This window comes from Cervus canadensis, chromosome 14 (genome assembly GCF_019320065.1).
Source record: "Cervus canadensis isolate Bull #8, Minnesota chromosome 14, ASM1932006v1, whole genome shotgun sequence".
Taxonomy (NCBI): domain Eukaryota; kingdom Metazoa; phylum Chordata; class Mammalia; order Artiodactyla; family Cervidae; genus Cervus; species Cervus canadensis.
The window spans coordinates 20,871,190-20,884,133 of NC_057399.1; the positions used below are offsets into that span (position 1 = coordinate 20,871,190).

The following is a 12,944-nucleotide window of genomic DNA, read 5'->3' on the forward strand; positions in this document are numbered from 1 at the left end:
ATTTTCAAGATTTTTCCTTATCAGGATGTATAGATTTATAACACCATTTTAAAGGAGAACTTACTATTTTACTATAAGAATTTAACCTATGCTTTTGATCTTTTCTTATATGTACAAATCATTATACTGTACTATACATCAATATTTCCCTGAGTACATGCATGAACAATGATGAGTCTTCAAATGAGGGGAGAATCAATGGTCAGAGGAAATTAAGTGCTCACTCCCCAGAGATCAGAGCAAGAATAAGGATCCAAAGGTTCTTTCTGCTGTGCCATATTGCCTCTTTTTTATGTCATAAGAATTGGTTGACATTTGGTAGAATTGAGCACAGAAACAAAATTCGCAAGCAATTTTTAACAAATCATGCCTTTTCAATGGTGATGTTTTAATTGGATGTCTTATTTACTCTCGCATTCATTAAAATAAATACATAAATCAATATGTTTCTCTTCAAAGTCAGACAAATAAAACAGCTTTGAGTTTTGTTGTTGCTAGCTTTTGTTGTTTTTTTGCTGTTTTCACTTATTGCTTACTTATTATATCCTAACTTGCCCAAGAGTTCAACAGAATCTGTGGCTCTAAAGTTCCCTTCTTAAGACATGTTACAGACCAAACGTTTGTGTTTCTGCAAAATTCATATGTTGAAACCTAATACTCAACGTGATGGCATCTAGAGGTCTGGCCTTTGGAAGGTAATTAGGTCATTAGGGTGGAGCTCCTATAAATGGGATTAGAGCTGTTATAAAAGAGATATCAGAATGCTCCCTTGCCTCCTCTGCCAGGTGATATCACAGTAAGAGGATGACTGTCTATGAACCAGGAAGTGGGCTCTCATCAGACACGAAATCTGCCAGCACCTTGATCTTGAACTTGATCAAGTTCATCACCTTGAACTTCCCAGCCTCTAGGACAAGAAGAAATAAATGTCTGTTGTTTACAAGCTACCTAGTCTATGATAGCTTGTCCTAAGCAACCTGAACTAAGACCAGACCTATCTAGAAATTCAGAATGCTATTTTCATTTCATTTCATTTCATCACCCCCTGTTGTAGAAGCTGATACCTTAGAAATATTACATAAACTAAGAAAATAAAAAAGATTTTACATCTGACCTTTCCTTCAAGTGACTGAAGTGGCAAAAATCCATAATCGACCCTACCCCTGTCCTATCTAATTCCTCTTCCTATTTTCACATGGTCATTACTTTATTTGTTGCCTGTTCTTTTCTTCAACTTAGCCTGTTTCCTCCAGGCTTCATTTCCTGTTGAGACTGTTGTCAGTGGAAAACTGGTCAAAAATATAAGAAGAGCTAGAATGAACATTCCCCACACCACCACAACCGTGTCCTCACCTGCAGCAGCCTCTTCCTCAAAACTCAAGAGCCCTGAGCCTATTATTTATACTTAAAAATCGTGATATTTTGCTTTGGAGGCTAAGACATAGAGAAAAATCATGCTTGATCCACCCAGGGGAGCATGACTGATACCCTGAAACCAGTGTTCAGGTCAGGGTCAGACCGAGGCCAAGTTATGAAGGTGCTGACACCTGCCTTCCCTGCTTGTCCATCTCAGGGATCACAACCTGGGGTGCCCTTCGGATGCATTTTTGTTGGCCCCATGCATATGTTTAAACTTTGGAATTATTGGCCAACATTTCAAATTGAGAAATGTCCTATGAAAGTCCAGACTTGCCAGTTCTGAAGTGGCAAGCCCGGGCCAGGTCGCCAACATCATGCTGCTGGGCAGTGGCTACTCCCACACACGTGGCAGGGGATCTCCCCTCTGTCCTACACTCAGTGACTTTCCGTCTGGCCCATCATACTTTTTTCTTATCTCCAACCCACTGTGGGCATGTGAGTTTATAATTTTCAGAATGACATGCTGCCAAGTGCTCTCTAATAAAGATTTGGCAACTTTTCCAAAATAGCTTAAAAAAACTACTTTTTGAATTCACTCCTGTCTATAAGGGATTTGGGTCATGACCCAGACTTTCCCATCAGAGAACCTAGTGGTGTACAATCTGACCCTCTGGTTTCTGATCATGCAGACATCTAGGAGATGTGAAAACAAGACAGAAAGGAGGGAAAGTGGAGGACTTAGTGACATCTGTACCCACATACTCCTTCTGTCTCTCCTACACTCCCCAGCCATCCTGCCATTATACTTGCATCACAGGTTGCAAACTTACAGCTGAAATGCTTCTCCCAGGAGTCTACACAGTCTAGCGGGGTTTGCAAAGGCACAGAAATGCTATCAAAAGCTGAAGCCAGGAATTTGCTACAGCAGTCACATTTCATAACTGGTGAAAGGTGGTTAAAGAAGGTCATCCAGAACAAGAGAGCCCCCCAACATGCCTGTTGAGCACCACATCCACATCCTCTCTGCTTAGCATCAGACCCAAGTCCACACTGCTTCCAGAAGAACACAAGGCATTCTCAAGATATCTGGTAACTACTTTCATTCACTGGTGAGATCCTGTGAGGCAAGTGTGCGGTCATCAGGGTTACGACACATGCTGAGAACACACAGCCTCAGGTTCCTGCCCCAGAGGAGACTGCCCCTCTCGTCCCACTGAACATACCCAGAATCTGCCCACAAGGTCGCTGAGCACAAGCCCAGGAACACTATTATAAGACTGCACTTCACAGAATGAAGTGAAATCATGAAGCTAGCATCAATTTAAGACCAGAGAGCAGAAAACTAACCTACCAGAGAGAACAGTCCAGGGAAGCCCCGACTGCAATGAGGGCACGTGAGGGAGAGGAAGAGGGGCAGCAGCCGGAACAGGGAGCACTTGTTCTCAGGGCAGAAGGAGCGTGGATGCTGCACCAGGTCATGAGGAATCTTGCCAGTGACGAGGCAAGGCTGCGGTTCACGCCTAGGAATCGGGCAAGATGGAGCGCAGACACTCCTGAGCATCTATTTCTAACTGAATAAGGTTTCTTTACTTTCAAAGGTCCCCTGGGCAGATCAGGTGTGTGCAAACAACTTATAAATGGTTTGTTTCAGAGTTAATAAAAAGAGTAGACTAGTGTGCTGGTTGTCTCCGTAGATCAGTGATATATCAATCTACAGCGAAGATAAACTGATTCTGAAATTATAAAATGAATCCATGGGAAATGGGGTTTGCCTGATAAATAGACGTATACAACTTTTCAGGAACATGACCACTAAGTACAACAAAGTACTCCTGTACTCTCAGTTTACTCCATCACACGGCCTTTTTAAAATGCATGTTTATTGGAATATAGCACATACACACGCATAATTGCTTTACAATGATGTATTCATTTCTGCTGTATAGCAAAGCGCATCAGCTATATATGTATACGTGTGCAAAAGAGCTAAGTCACTCAACTGCATCCAACTCTTTGCAACCCCATGGACTGTAGACCACCAGGCTCCTCTATCCATGGATTCTCCAGGCAAGGATACTGGAAGAGGTTGCCATGCCCTCGTCTAGGGGATCTTCCCAATCCAGCGATCAAACCCGCATCTCTTATGTCTCCTGCATTGGCAAGTGGGTTCTTTACCACTAGTGCCACCTGGGAAGGCGATGTATACGTACATCCTCTCTTTTCTGGATTTCCTTCCCACTGAGGTCACCAGAGAGCACTGTGGACAGCTCCCTGAGCTATACAGTAGGCTCTCATTAGCTACCTATTTTATACATGGTATCCATAGTGTGTATATATACACATACACACACACATATATATCAATCCCAAGCATGTATGTGTGTGTGTATATATATACACATGCATATATATATATCAATCCCAAGTGTGTGTGTATATACATGCACACACACACACAATGGAATATTACTCAGCCATAAGAAGGAACAAAATTGGATCATTTGCAAAGATGTGGATGGACCTAGAAACTGTCATACAGAGTGAAATAAGTCAGAAAGAGCAAAACAAATATCATATATTAATGCATATATGTGGAATCTAGAAAAATGGTATAGATGATCTTGTCTGCAATACAGAAATAGAGACACAGACCCAGAGAACAAGCATATACACACTAAGAGGGGAAGAGGGTAGTGAGATGACTGGGACATCACATGGTCTTCACCCTTGAGGCAAAAAGAAAAATTCCTATCATCTGAAAATCAAATCCTGGATACAATGGGTGCCAACGGGGATTTTTAGCCAGGAATTTGAACTTACCTTTCTTCCTTCACAGGTTTGATTTCATCTGATCTTGCCAACTATCTCTAATTACTTCATTCTCCCTTCTTGTCTTTTTCCTACACTCCTTTAGCTGTCATTATACAAAGTTTGAATGCCCTGCTCTAAAATTCCCTTCAGAGGAAATGGCTTCTGTATAAATGTAACAAACATTTACATTTTAGCTTATAGAGCAATTTCTCTATAAGCTAAAGCTTTGAACTTAATTCTGGGCCACACTGACAGAGGGACAATTGCAGTTCTAGATGACTAAGTGAGGGGCTCCAAATATATAAAGAGCTGTTATGTGTAAATCTAGAAGGTAAAAGTAGATCCTATGGGTAGAAGTTACAGGCAAGCGGATTTTAGCTCAAGATGTTAAATCTCTTCAATTATAGAAATGTTTGCCTTGTCCATTACTCAGCTTTCTGTCATTGGGCATGTTTAACAGATCTGAAAATGATCCTCACAGGAATATGATGGAAGGTATGCCAGCTACTTAATAAGAGAGAAGTCTTACTCTAAGGAGCCTGTGACTGCACAGTAAATAAAACGATGTTAATAGTTTTTCCGTATTTGAGATACACAGCCATACAACACCCATGCAACACCATGGATAAGATGGACTTTAGGAAAAAAATAAGACAGGATAGATAAGTTGCTCATCCCTGAGACCAAAGCAGAAGGTAATACTATCCTAGATTTGGATAAAAATTGATCTTTATATTTGAAGACAGAAAAGGGATTATAAAAGATAAGAGGTTGAAAGGCCAATATCTTCAAGATAAAATCTAATGGGCAAAGGCAGAGGTTGTGCTTGTATATTAACTATACTTGGAGAGGTCATGGGGGCTCACTGAGTAACAGTTTATATTTTTTGTTTTTAAAAGCCTGCTCTAATGGGAAATGTAGGATTCTGACTTTCTGTTAGGGGAAGGAGGAGAAGAATGAAAGAAAAGTATCTCCTCTGCCCCCGCCTGTATCTGCATGGGCAGCTAAAGAGCTGTAAAGAACTTTTATTCCCAAGAGCTCCTGTAGGTAACTCCCTCTTTGACCAAAATGCCACAGGGCTGGCAAAGATTTCTAAGCAGATTAATGAGAGGCTTCTGGGAATGTTAACTCCAGACTGCTGTTTCTCAAATTTAACCTAGGTCTCTCGGAGAAAAGTTGGTGAGTCAAGAACATTTTAAGACTCACCCTTCCAACTGCTATAACACTGTACCAGCACTTTTCACCAAACTGTGTTATTATTGTATAGCGATGCCATCTTAGAAGTCTGTGGATCCCTGTCATTTGAAAGCTAATCATAACATACTGTTAACATATGGGAATCCAGTCTATTCTTGTTCTCTGCACTCATGTGCCCCAACTGACCACAGCATTTTCTTAGCACCAAGAGGGTTATTCTTACAACATTGCTACTTTTGCATATCCTTCTTTAGAACCCTCTAAGTAAAAACGAGAGCAGGGAGAAGAAGCCATGCAATTTACTCCAGCAAGTAAAAGCTAGGAACTGTTGAGTGTATGTATTCCTTGCAATTCACCCATGTGTGTTTTCCTATTCTGGAGACGATGATGAACAAAAATAACTTCACGCATCACCAATGTTTTCCACCAAGCCATTTCACATGGTCCATCTCCTAATCATAAAAGTGCCTCCAACTCTGGCACACAAAACACCTACCACACACACACCCAAGATTAAAGAAACGGAGATCTGCCTAGAAACCATGTCACACTGACACGTTATACTCCCCATGAGGTCTGCTGGGAGTGAAAAAAATATAGTCAGCCAATAGACATTTACATAGTCTCCAAGTCTTTCCCCACAAAACAGTTATTAATTAGATGGGAGGAAAACTGTATTTTTAAAATAAAAAAAACTGGCAGATACCACCTTCACCAAGTGACCAAAGTTAAAACCAAGGGTAATGAAACCCATCAATGCCATGTACCTCCTGATCTGATACACTGGGAAGGACACAGCACTTCTAGGGTTCTTGCCAAGCCTGAATCTAATCACAAACAATCAGACAAGCCCAACTTGAGAGATTCGCCAAAATAATCGGTCAGTACTCTGCAAAAGTTCTAGATCGTGAAAGAAAAGAGAGGGGGAGAGAAGGGAAAGGAAGGAAAAAGAAAACAAAAAGAAGATGAAAGTATGACAGTGTTTATACCGAGGGGGCTTGGGGAACATGACAACTGATGCGCTCCTGGCTCAGAAAAGAGACAACTGGCAAGATGTGAATAAAATCTGTAAACTAGATAGTGATACTGAATCAATGTTAATAACAAGATTTTACCAAAATATGACCCGATGTACATCTGGTTATGTGTCAAAAATGTCCTTGGTTTTAGTAAATACACAGTGAAGTATTTAAAGGGGCATTGTGTCTGCAATTTGCACCCAAATTTTCAAAAAGAAACTTATATACCTGTGCCTGCATGTGTATAGAGAGGAGAGAGAGAAAGTGATCGAGTAAGCATGATAAAATGTAAAAAATGTTAACATTTGGGGAATCTGGAAAGCAAACATAGGAATTTTTCATAATGCTTTTGCAACTTCTCTGTAATAATGTTTTTTGTTTTTTTTTTTAATTAAAAAGGAAACTTAACCTAAGCAGGCCTGAGCTTTTTGAGGAGGAAACTGAGACGGAGGAAGAATATAGGAGACCCCATCTCCTTTGCTCCTCCATCCCCGATACTGAGAAGCACTGTAACATCTTGTAATTAAAAAAAGCTACATCTGAAAGCTACTGTGGGAGGCTGCAGCAAGCTCGCTAAGGGGACCACCCTACCCACAAATCCTCAGAGCCTAACACAGGGCTGGCATATCCCAGAGGCTCAAGAAATGGCCAATTGAAGGAATGATCGGACTTGAAGAAATATCTGAAAAAAACTGCGGGCAATTGTCCATTTGGGGCCCTCCATCTGCAAAGTTGGTAGAATTGTGGCATCTCTTGTATAAACAGCTGGGTGGGAAAGAGGGGCAGGCATGTCAGAATGAGGAGGAAGGTACAGTCCTACCCTGGGCTACTCCTTTCGCTGAGCAGGAGGAGGAACTGAGCATGTACCGTGGGGCTGGCATGAACCAGCCCTGCTTCTCTGGGCTGGGTGGGGAAGGATGAACACGCCGAGCACTATGCGTCCCAGCATCCGAGGTCTCTTGGCTGGGTCCTGCATGCGCAATCTGATACATTGAGATAAGGGGAGACTGAGCGTCCCCAAGAAAACATTAAGGATTGAAACAGCTCTATGTTTTCTTCTGTTCTAACCTCCCAAACCAATTAGTACTCGGATTTTCGAATTCACATTGACTATGCGCGTGAGGTCTGAAATTAAAATTTAAATTACTGAAGTTCAAGAAAGCTTTGGAAAAGTTAACAGATGAAAAACGTGACTCCGCTTCAAAAACTTTGCTAATTCAAGAACGTCCTAACAGATTGCTTTTCCAGTAACATTTAATTCTGAATAGAGATGAAGGGGAAATATATATATTTATATAATCCACAGGCTGCCAGAGTATTAAGTATCAGGGGATGTTCGTCTAACCCATGGAAAATTGGGCCCTATGACAAAAGTGTTTTTTCTAACCACCAAGATATAATTTTGCAATCATGAACACTGTGTGATAATATTCCAGAAAAAAAAAAAATATTCCAGAAAAAAATTAAGCAAGGCGAACTGTGGCATATAACTGAGGGCAGGACTCCAAACTGCAAACCTGATTTGCATATTAATTCAAATAGGGACCTTGTTGCTTTAACAAGGAATATAATTTTTGAGGAATCTCTAGGTGAGATTGTTATGCTCACTGGTAGGGACTTGCTGACCAATTTATTTGAAAATGAGCTCATACAGTAAACCCTAATCATAACGAGGAAAAAGCAACACTTCCTAATGAGTAAATAACAAACATGAACCCACAGATGACCAGGTTGGTACCCCTGTCCTCTCTTCCTCCTTACTTGCCGTATCTGGGAGGCCAAGCGGTTCTCTGTCAGAGACAATCCCTTCCTCCAACTTAATAAGGATAGACAGTTAACTCATCCCCAGAGCTTTAGTTGCCAGTTAACTAGCCTATTTGTCCCTAATACAACCCTACCACTTACTGTCTCTCATTTCAAAGCTGAACTGCCAGCAACAGGGACTGGGAGAATCTAGACACAGACAGAGATGTCCTGCTAGCTTCTCCTAGGATTATGCTTTCTATATAGCCCAAGAGGATTGGGGTCAGGACAACATGTAAGAAAGATCTCTGATGAGCCCCCAAGAGAAGTAGCCAGCTTCTACCCATTCTGTGCTCAGAATTCCTCCTGTCTCAGACATGGTCTAGGCCATGGTCTGGTCTTTGGGCTCCCAAAGGACTGGCTCTATTAACGCCAACTGAAACTGCAAGGATCACGGTGACCTGAAGCTTCTGGAAGAGACCCCTCTATGGAGCTCAGATGGAACTTCAGATTTGTATGCAAATACGCAGAAGGTATGGTCTCGTTAACACTTCACTATTTCTGACTACATCCTTATCTGCCCTCACATATACTCCCTTTTCATTTCTCTATGACAACTCCTATTTCTGATAGCCCGGGGCTGTTCTACAACTAGGATGATACAGGCATTTCAAGAAGAAATCAAACCATTGCCTATTTTTGGTCTGAAAAGGAAACAAAGATACTGGACCAAAGGATAGTATGATCGCTCTTGAAATTTAAGCCTTCGTGCTAGTTACGAGCTCCTAGTGTGAGGTTACCAATGAAAAATGCAGAAGGTCTATCTCTTGGTCCCCACCCAACTGGTTCTTCTTACCTTTGGTTCCATTGAAATGAAACTGTGGGTTCCTCTGCTTGAGAGAACTGACCTTTTAATCGTCCTGCTGTGATAGAAGTGGTAGTAATCCTTCAGGGCCCCAATCTGCAAAGGCAGGAGGGAAGGAACAAAAGAGAGTTAATGTATGAAAAATCTTCGTTTTCCTGGTTTTTCATTGAAATAAGAACATTAAACCAAAAAAAAAAAAAAATCCATAAATTATGCAGTTGCTGGCCATGCTTAAATGTTACTTGAACCTTGGTGATCACTTTTCAAAAGAAGGACATGTGATATGAAATGAGTGTCCTTCAGGCAGTGACTGCAGAACTAAAGATTATAATGGGGCAGCCTAGGCTCTCCCTATCTCCTTTTTAATGTTTAATTTATATGCAGCATTTTAAGTAATTCTATATCAATCTATATCCAAATGTGGAAAAGAAAAAAAAATCAAATGGCTATCTGGTTATAAAAACACATTGCATTTTGTTTGCTCTGATAAATGTACAATGAAAGACCTTGTTAGATTACATATATCATTACTTTGAAACAAGTCCTAAGCAGTTTATCATTTGCAAAGAAAACACTACCTAGTTTGTTTCCTGACTTCAGTAGACAGTATAAATACATAGCCCTTATTCAAGTGTTGCAAAAATAAAAGCAGAATTTCTAAAACAAAAGATTACATGTCTTATCAGCTAAGCTTCCTGTGTGAAAATAGCTTAATTGCCTTTATCTTAACGATTTCTTTAACAGATTAGTCCTCTCAGTTATGTACCCCTTTCTTTAGTTAAAAACAGTTAGGTTTAGGATAGTTGTAAAAATAAATCCCTGTACATTCTAAAAAACCAAACACAATCCCAAACAATCATATTCTTTCAGTAGATTATGAAATATGGATCACAATGGACATTAAATCATGCAACGAGCTAATGCAGGAGGGCTTGGTTCTGGATTTGGCTTACAGTCACCAAAAATGTCTTCTTGAAAAAACTGCATATATTTACTATGCCTCAGTTTCATTGTCTATAAAATTGGACTTTAGGCTATTTCATGTCTAAGATCACCACAGCTCTCAGATTCCATTCTTTAACACTTATACTGTCCTTGCTTTGGGCAAATATATTAAGGGTCTATTTCTTGACTGCTAGACCACCACTGCTCTACTATAAAAGAATGACCATGATCAGGATATTTTCCAATTAGGACAATTCCAAAGTTAGGCCTTCTTAATTTAAAAAAACAGAAGTCATTGGCTCAGCTTACTTTTTTCAGATAAAGAGTTTATTTTTATTCCCATCTTTTCATCATGTTCTCAAACATCGTCCCACCCTTCCAATAGGGATGATTAACCAAATTTCTGTGCCATTTAAGAGTCATCTCCTCAATGACACTTCATGCTTTAATTGAATGCTTCTTATCTTCATTAAATATGAATGTCTGCAGTCTCCCACTTCTGATTCAAGTGGAAACTGCCCAGATACACAGAAGAGACCCTGGACTCTGCAAACAAGTGGGAAATGAGGAAATTCTAGCTAAATCTTCTAATCTCAGTGATCCTGAACTCTGAAGTAATAGGAAACAATCAGGAAGAGGGCACAGGTGCCAATCCCAGTATCTAAGGGTGTTTTAAGAAGGATTTACAGGCCAATTTTAAAATTCCAAAGGACTAAGGGTAGAATTCAGGAGGGGCTGCTTAATCCTTTATCAGAAAATCTTAAAATCCCAAGAAGCTTAGAGCTTTCATCTCATGGAGCTTCTGTCAAGAATGCGCCTTGGGTAAATATAGTAGTTTTTATGAAAAGGAACAGAGAATCTCTGAGGAAGAATTTATTACTAACATGAAAAATATTAGTGTATTTAAGATCATGTCCACTCAACTATTACAGAATTTCTTCTACTATAGGAAACGACTGAATTCAAAACTCAACTATTAAACCATGGATGAAATAAATACACCCTGAAAATATATTCAGATCCTTTGCAGCTTCAATGGTACAGGCCAGAATCCTGGCCTAATGCAGTGTACAGGAAGCTGGAAAGTGGAACCCTTATCCTGACTTAACTTCACTGAAAATCTGGGATACATCACTTAACCTCTCTAGGCCTTAGTTTCCTCAACTGTGAAATAAGGACACAGGAAGTGTAGTGGACAGAGATTGGGCATCAGAGTGAAATGGGAGATGACAGTGTTTATGAGTTCACATGGCTATAAAGATCAAATGTAACAGCAGGTACGTTGCCTCGTCAGGTCACTGCCTTTCATACGGTAAGTGGCAGAAGGTTATGAGTTTTCTTTCTAAATTTATATTTAAATCCTACCTTCTCTCATCTCTTATCTTCGAATTAATCCCTCACCTCTGTCTCTTGGTCAGGATTCCTCTTGATCTACTCTGGTATCACCTCCCTTATTTCACTGGCAAAAATCAAAAGGGTTGATGATACACTGTTGACAAGGATGTAGGCACAAATGCAGCTTACGCAGGATCAGTACAGCCCTAGTACAAGTGTTTGGAGAGTCATTTGGTCACATCAATAAAATTATACACAGCATTTAACCTCTGACTTAGTCTTTCTACATCTTAAAATTAATTCTACAGATATAATATTCACTTATGAACAAGAATGGATGTTCGGCAGAGCAAATTTTGTAAAAGCAAAAGAAGGCAAACAACTGGTTGCCGTCAATGGGTGACTGGTTCTACATGAACTGAAATGGATTGATCTTCAAGGTAGTGGGTAAATAAATAAATATAGGTGCAGAGAGGCATATATTATGACCCAAATTTTTCAGGAGAAAAGGGAAGAATCTAGAGGACATGTGCATTTATATGCATGGGGTATTTCAAGAAGGAAACTTGACAGACTGAAGGAGAAGGATTTTCTTTACATTATTTATGTGGATGCATTATTTTTTTAAACTTAACACAAACAAATATCTGAAACAGTACACAACCAAATCCCATCTACTTTTCTAGGGGAAAATATGCTCATCCAATCCCATTGTAATGATACAAGAGCCACATCTATTTGGGCCATTAAGTCTTTTTAGCAGTAATCTTTATTTAATATCCATCTTTAAGGGACTCTATTGCCTCAATAGCAGGGGTCCCCAACCTTTGGGATCTAATGCCTAATGATCTGAGGTGGAGCTGATGTAATAATAGAAACAAAGTACACAGTAAATACAATGCTCTTGAATCACTCTGAAACTATCACCACCCCCTAGTCAATGGAAAAACTGTCTTCCACGAAACCAGGCCCTGTTGCCATCAAGGTCGGGGACCACTGCTCTACAGGTTGCAGAATGGTGTTCACTGATTGGCTGATGCTTCAGTTACTGAATGCCTGTCATGTCATGTTATTTAACTTCATCTCCCCAAGAACCTTTGAAGACAAATATCATCATCTTCAATTTGATAAAGGAGGCTGTCGAGGCTCTGCTGCTGCTAAGTCGCTTTAGTCGTGTCCGACTCTGCGACCCCATAGACGGCAGCCCACCAGGCTCCGCCGCCCCTAGTGTCCAAATGCACACAGCTGGTATTGTGAGGTGATAAAATGTATATCTTTGTTGACTGTCTCACGTCGGGGTGAATTTAGTTAAGTTTCATGGTGCGTCTCATGGATGGGCTCACAAGATGCATTCCAACATCCTTCTAGTGAGTCTTCCTATACTGCAGAGCTAAATTCTATGCAACCAGAGTTCTGAACGTGATTAAGGTTCTACCCAAAAAAGGCAGACTATGGCATTGTGAGGCATGCTCTTGGAGACATTTATGTTTCTTAATGATGGTGGTGGTAGAGGTCTTAGTACCTGGTTGCTAGCTTTCTGGGCATTGATTTGCACATCCTGTTTTGTCAGTCAGTTGGAAAGAGATTTGAGAAGAACTACAGGGGTCTCACAGTGTAGCTTCCTCCCTCCTCAGCTGCCTCACTGAGGCAGAAGCAGCGGCTCTGGTGGG

General features: G+C 40.5%; 1 protein-coding gene across 3 annotated transcripts in view; it reads right to left on the reverse strand.

The window, feature by feature from the left end:
* Positions 1-12,944, reverse strand: part of PCSK5 (proprotein convertase subtilisin/kexin type 5) — a 496,629-nt gene that overhangs the window by 443,776 nt on the left and 39,909 nt on the right. For all 3 annotated transcript variants that reach the window (XM_043487117.1, XM_043487116.1, XM_043487115.1), the window contains exon 2: positions 8,986-9,090. In XM_043487117.1, coding sequence (XP_043343052.1) covers positions 8,986-9,090 — 105 coding nt within the window. The remainder of the gene's footprint in view (positions 1-8,985; positions 9,091-12,944) is intronic.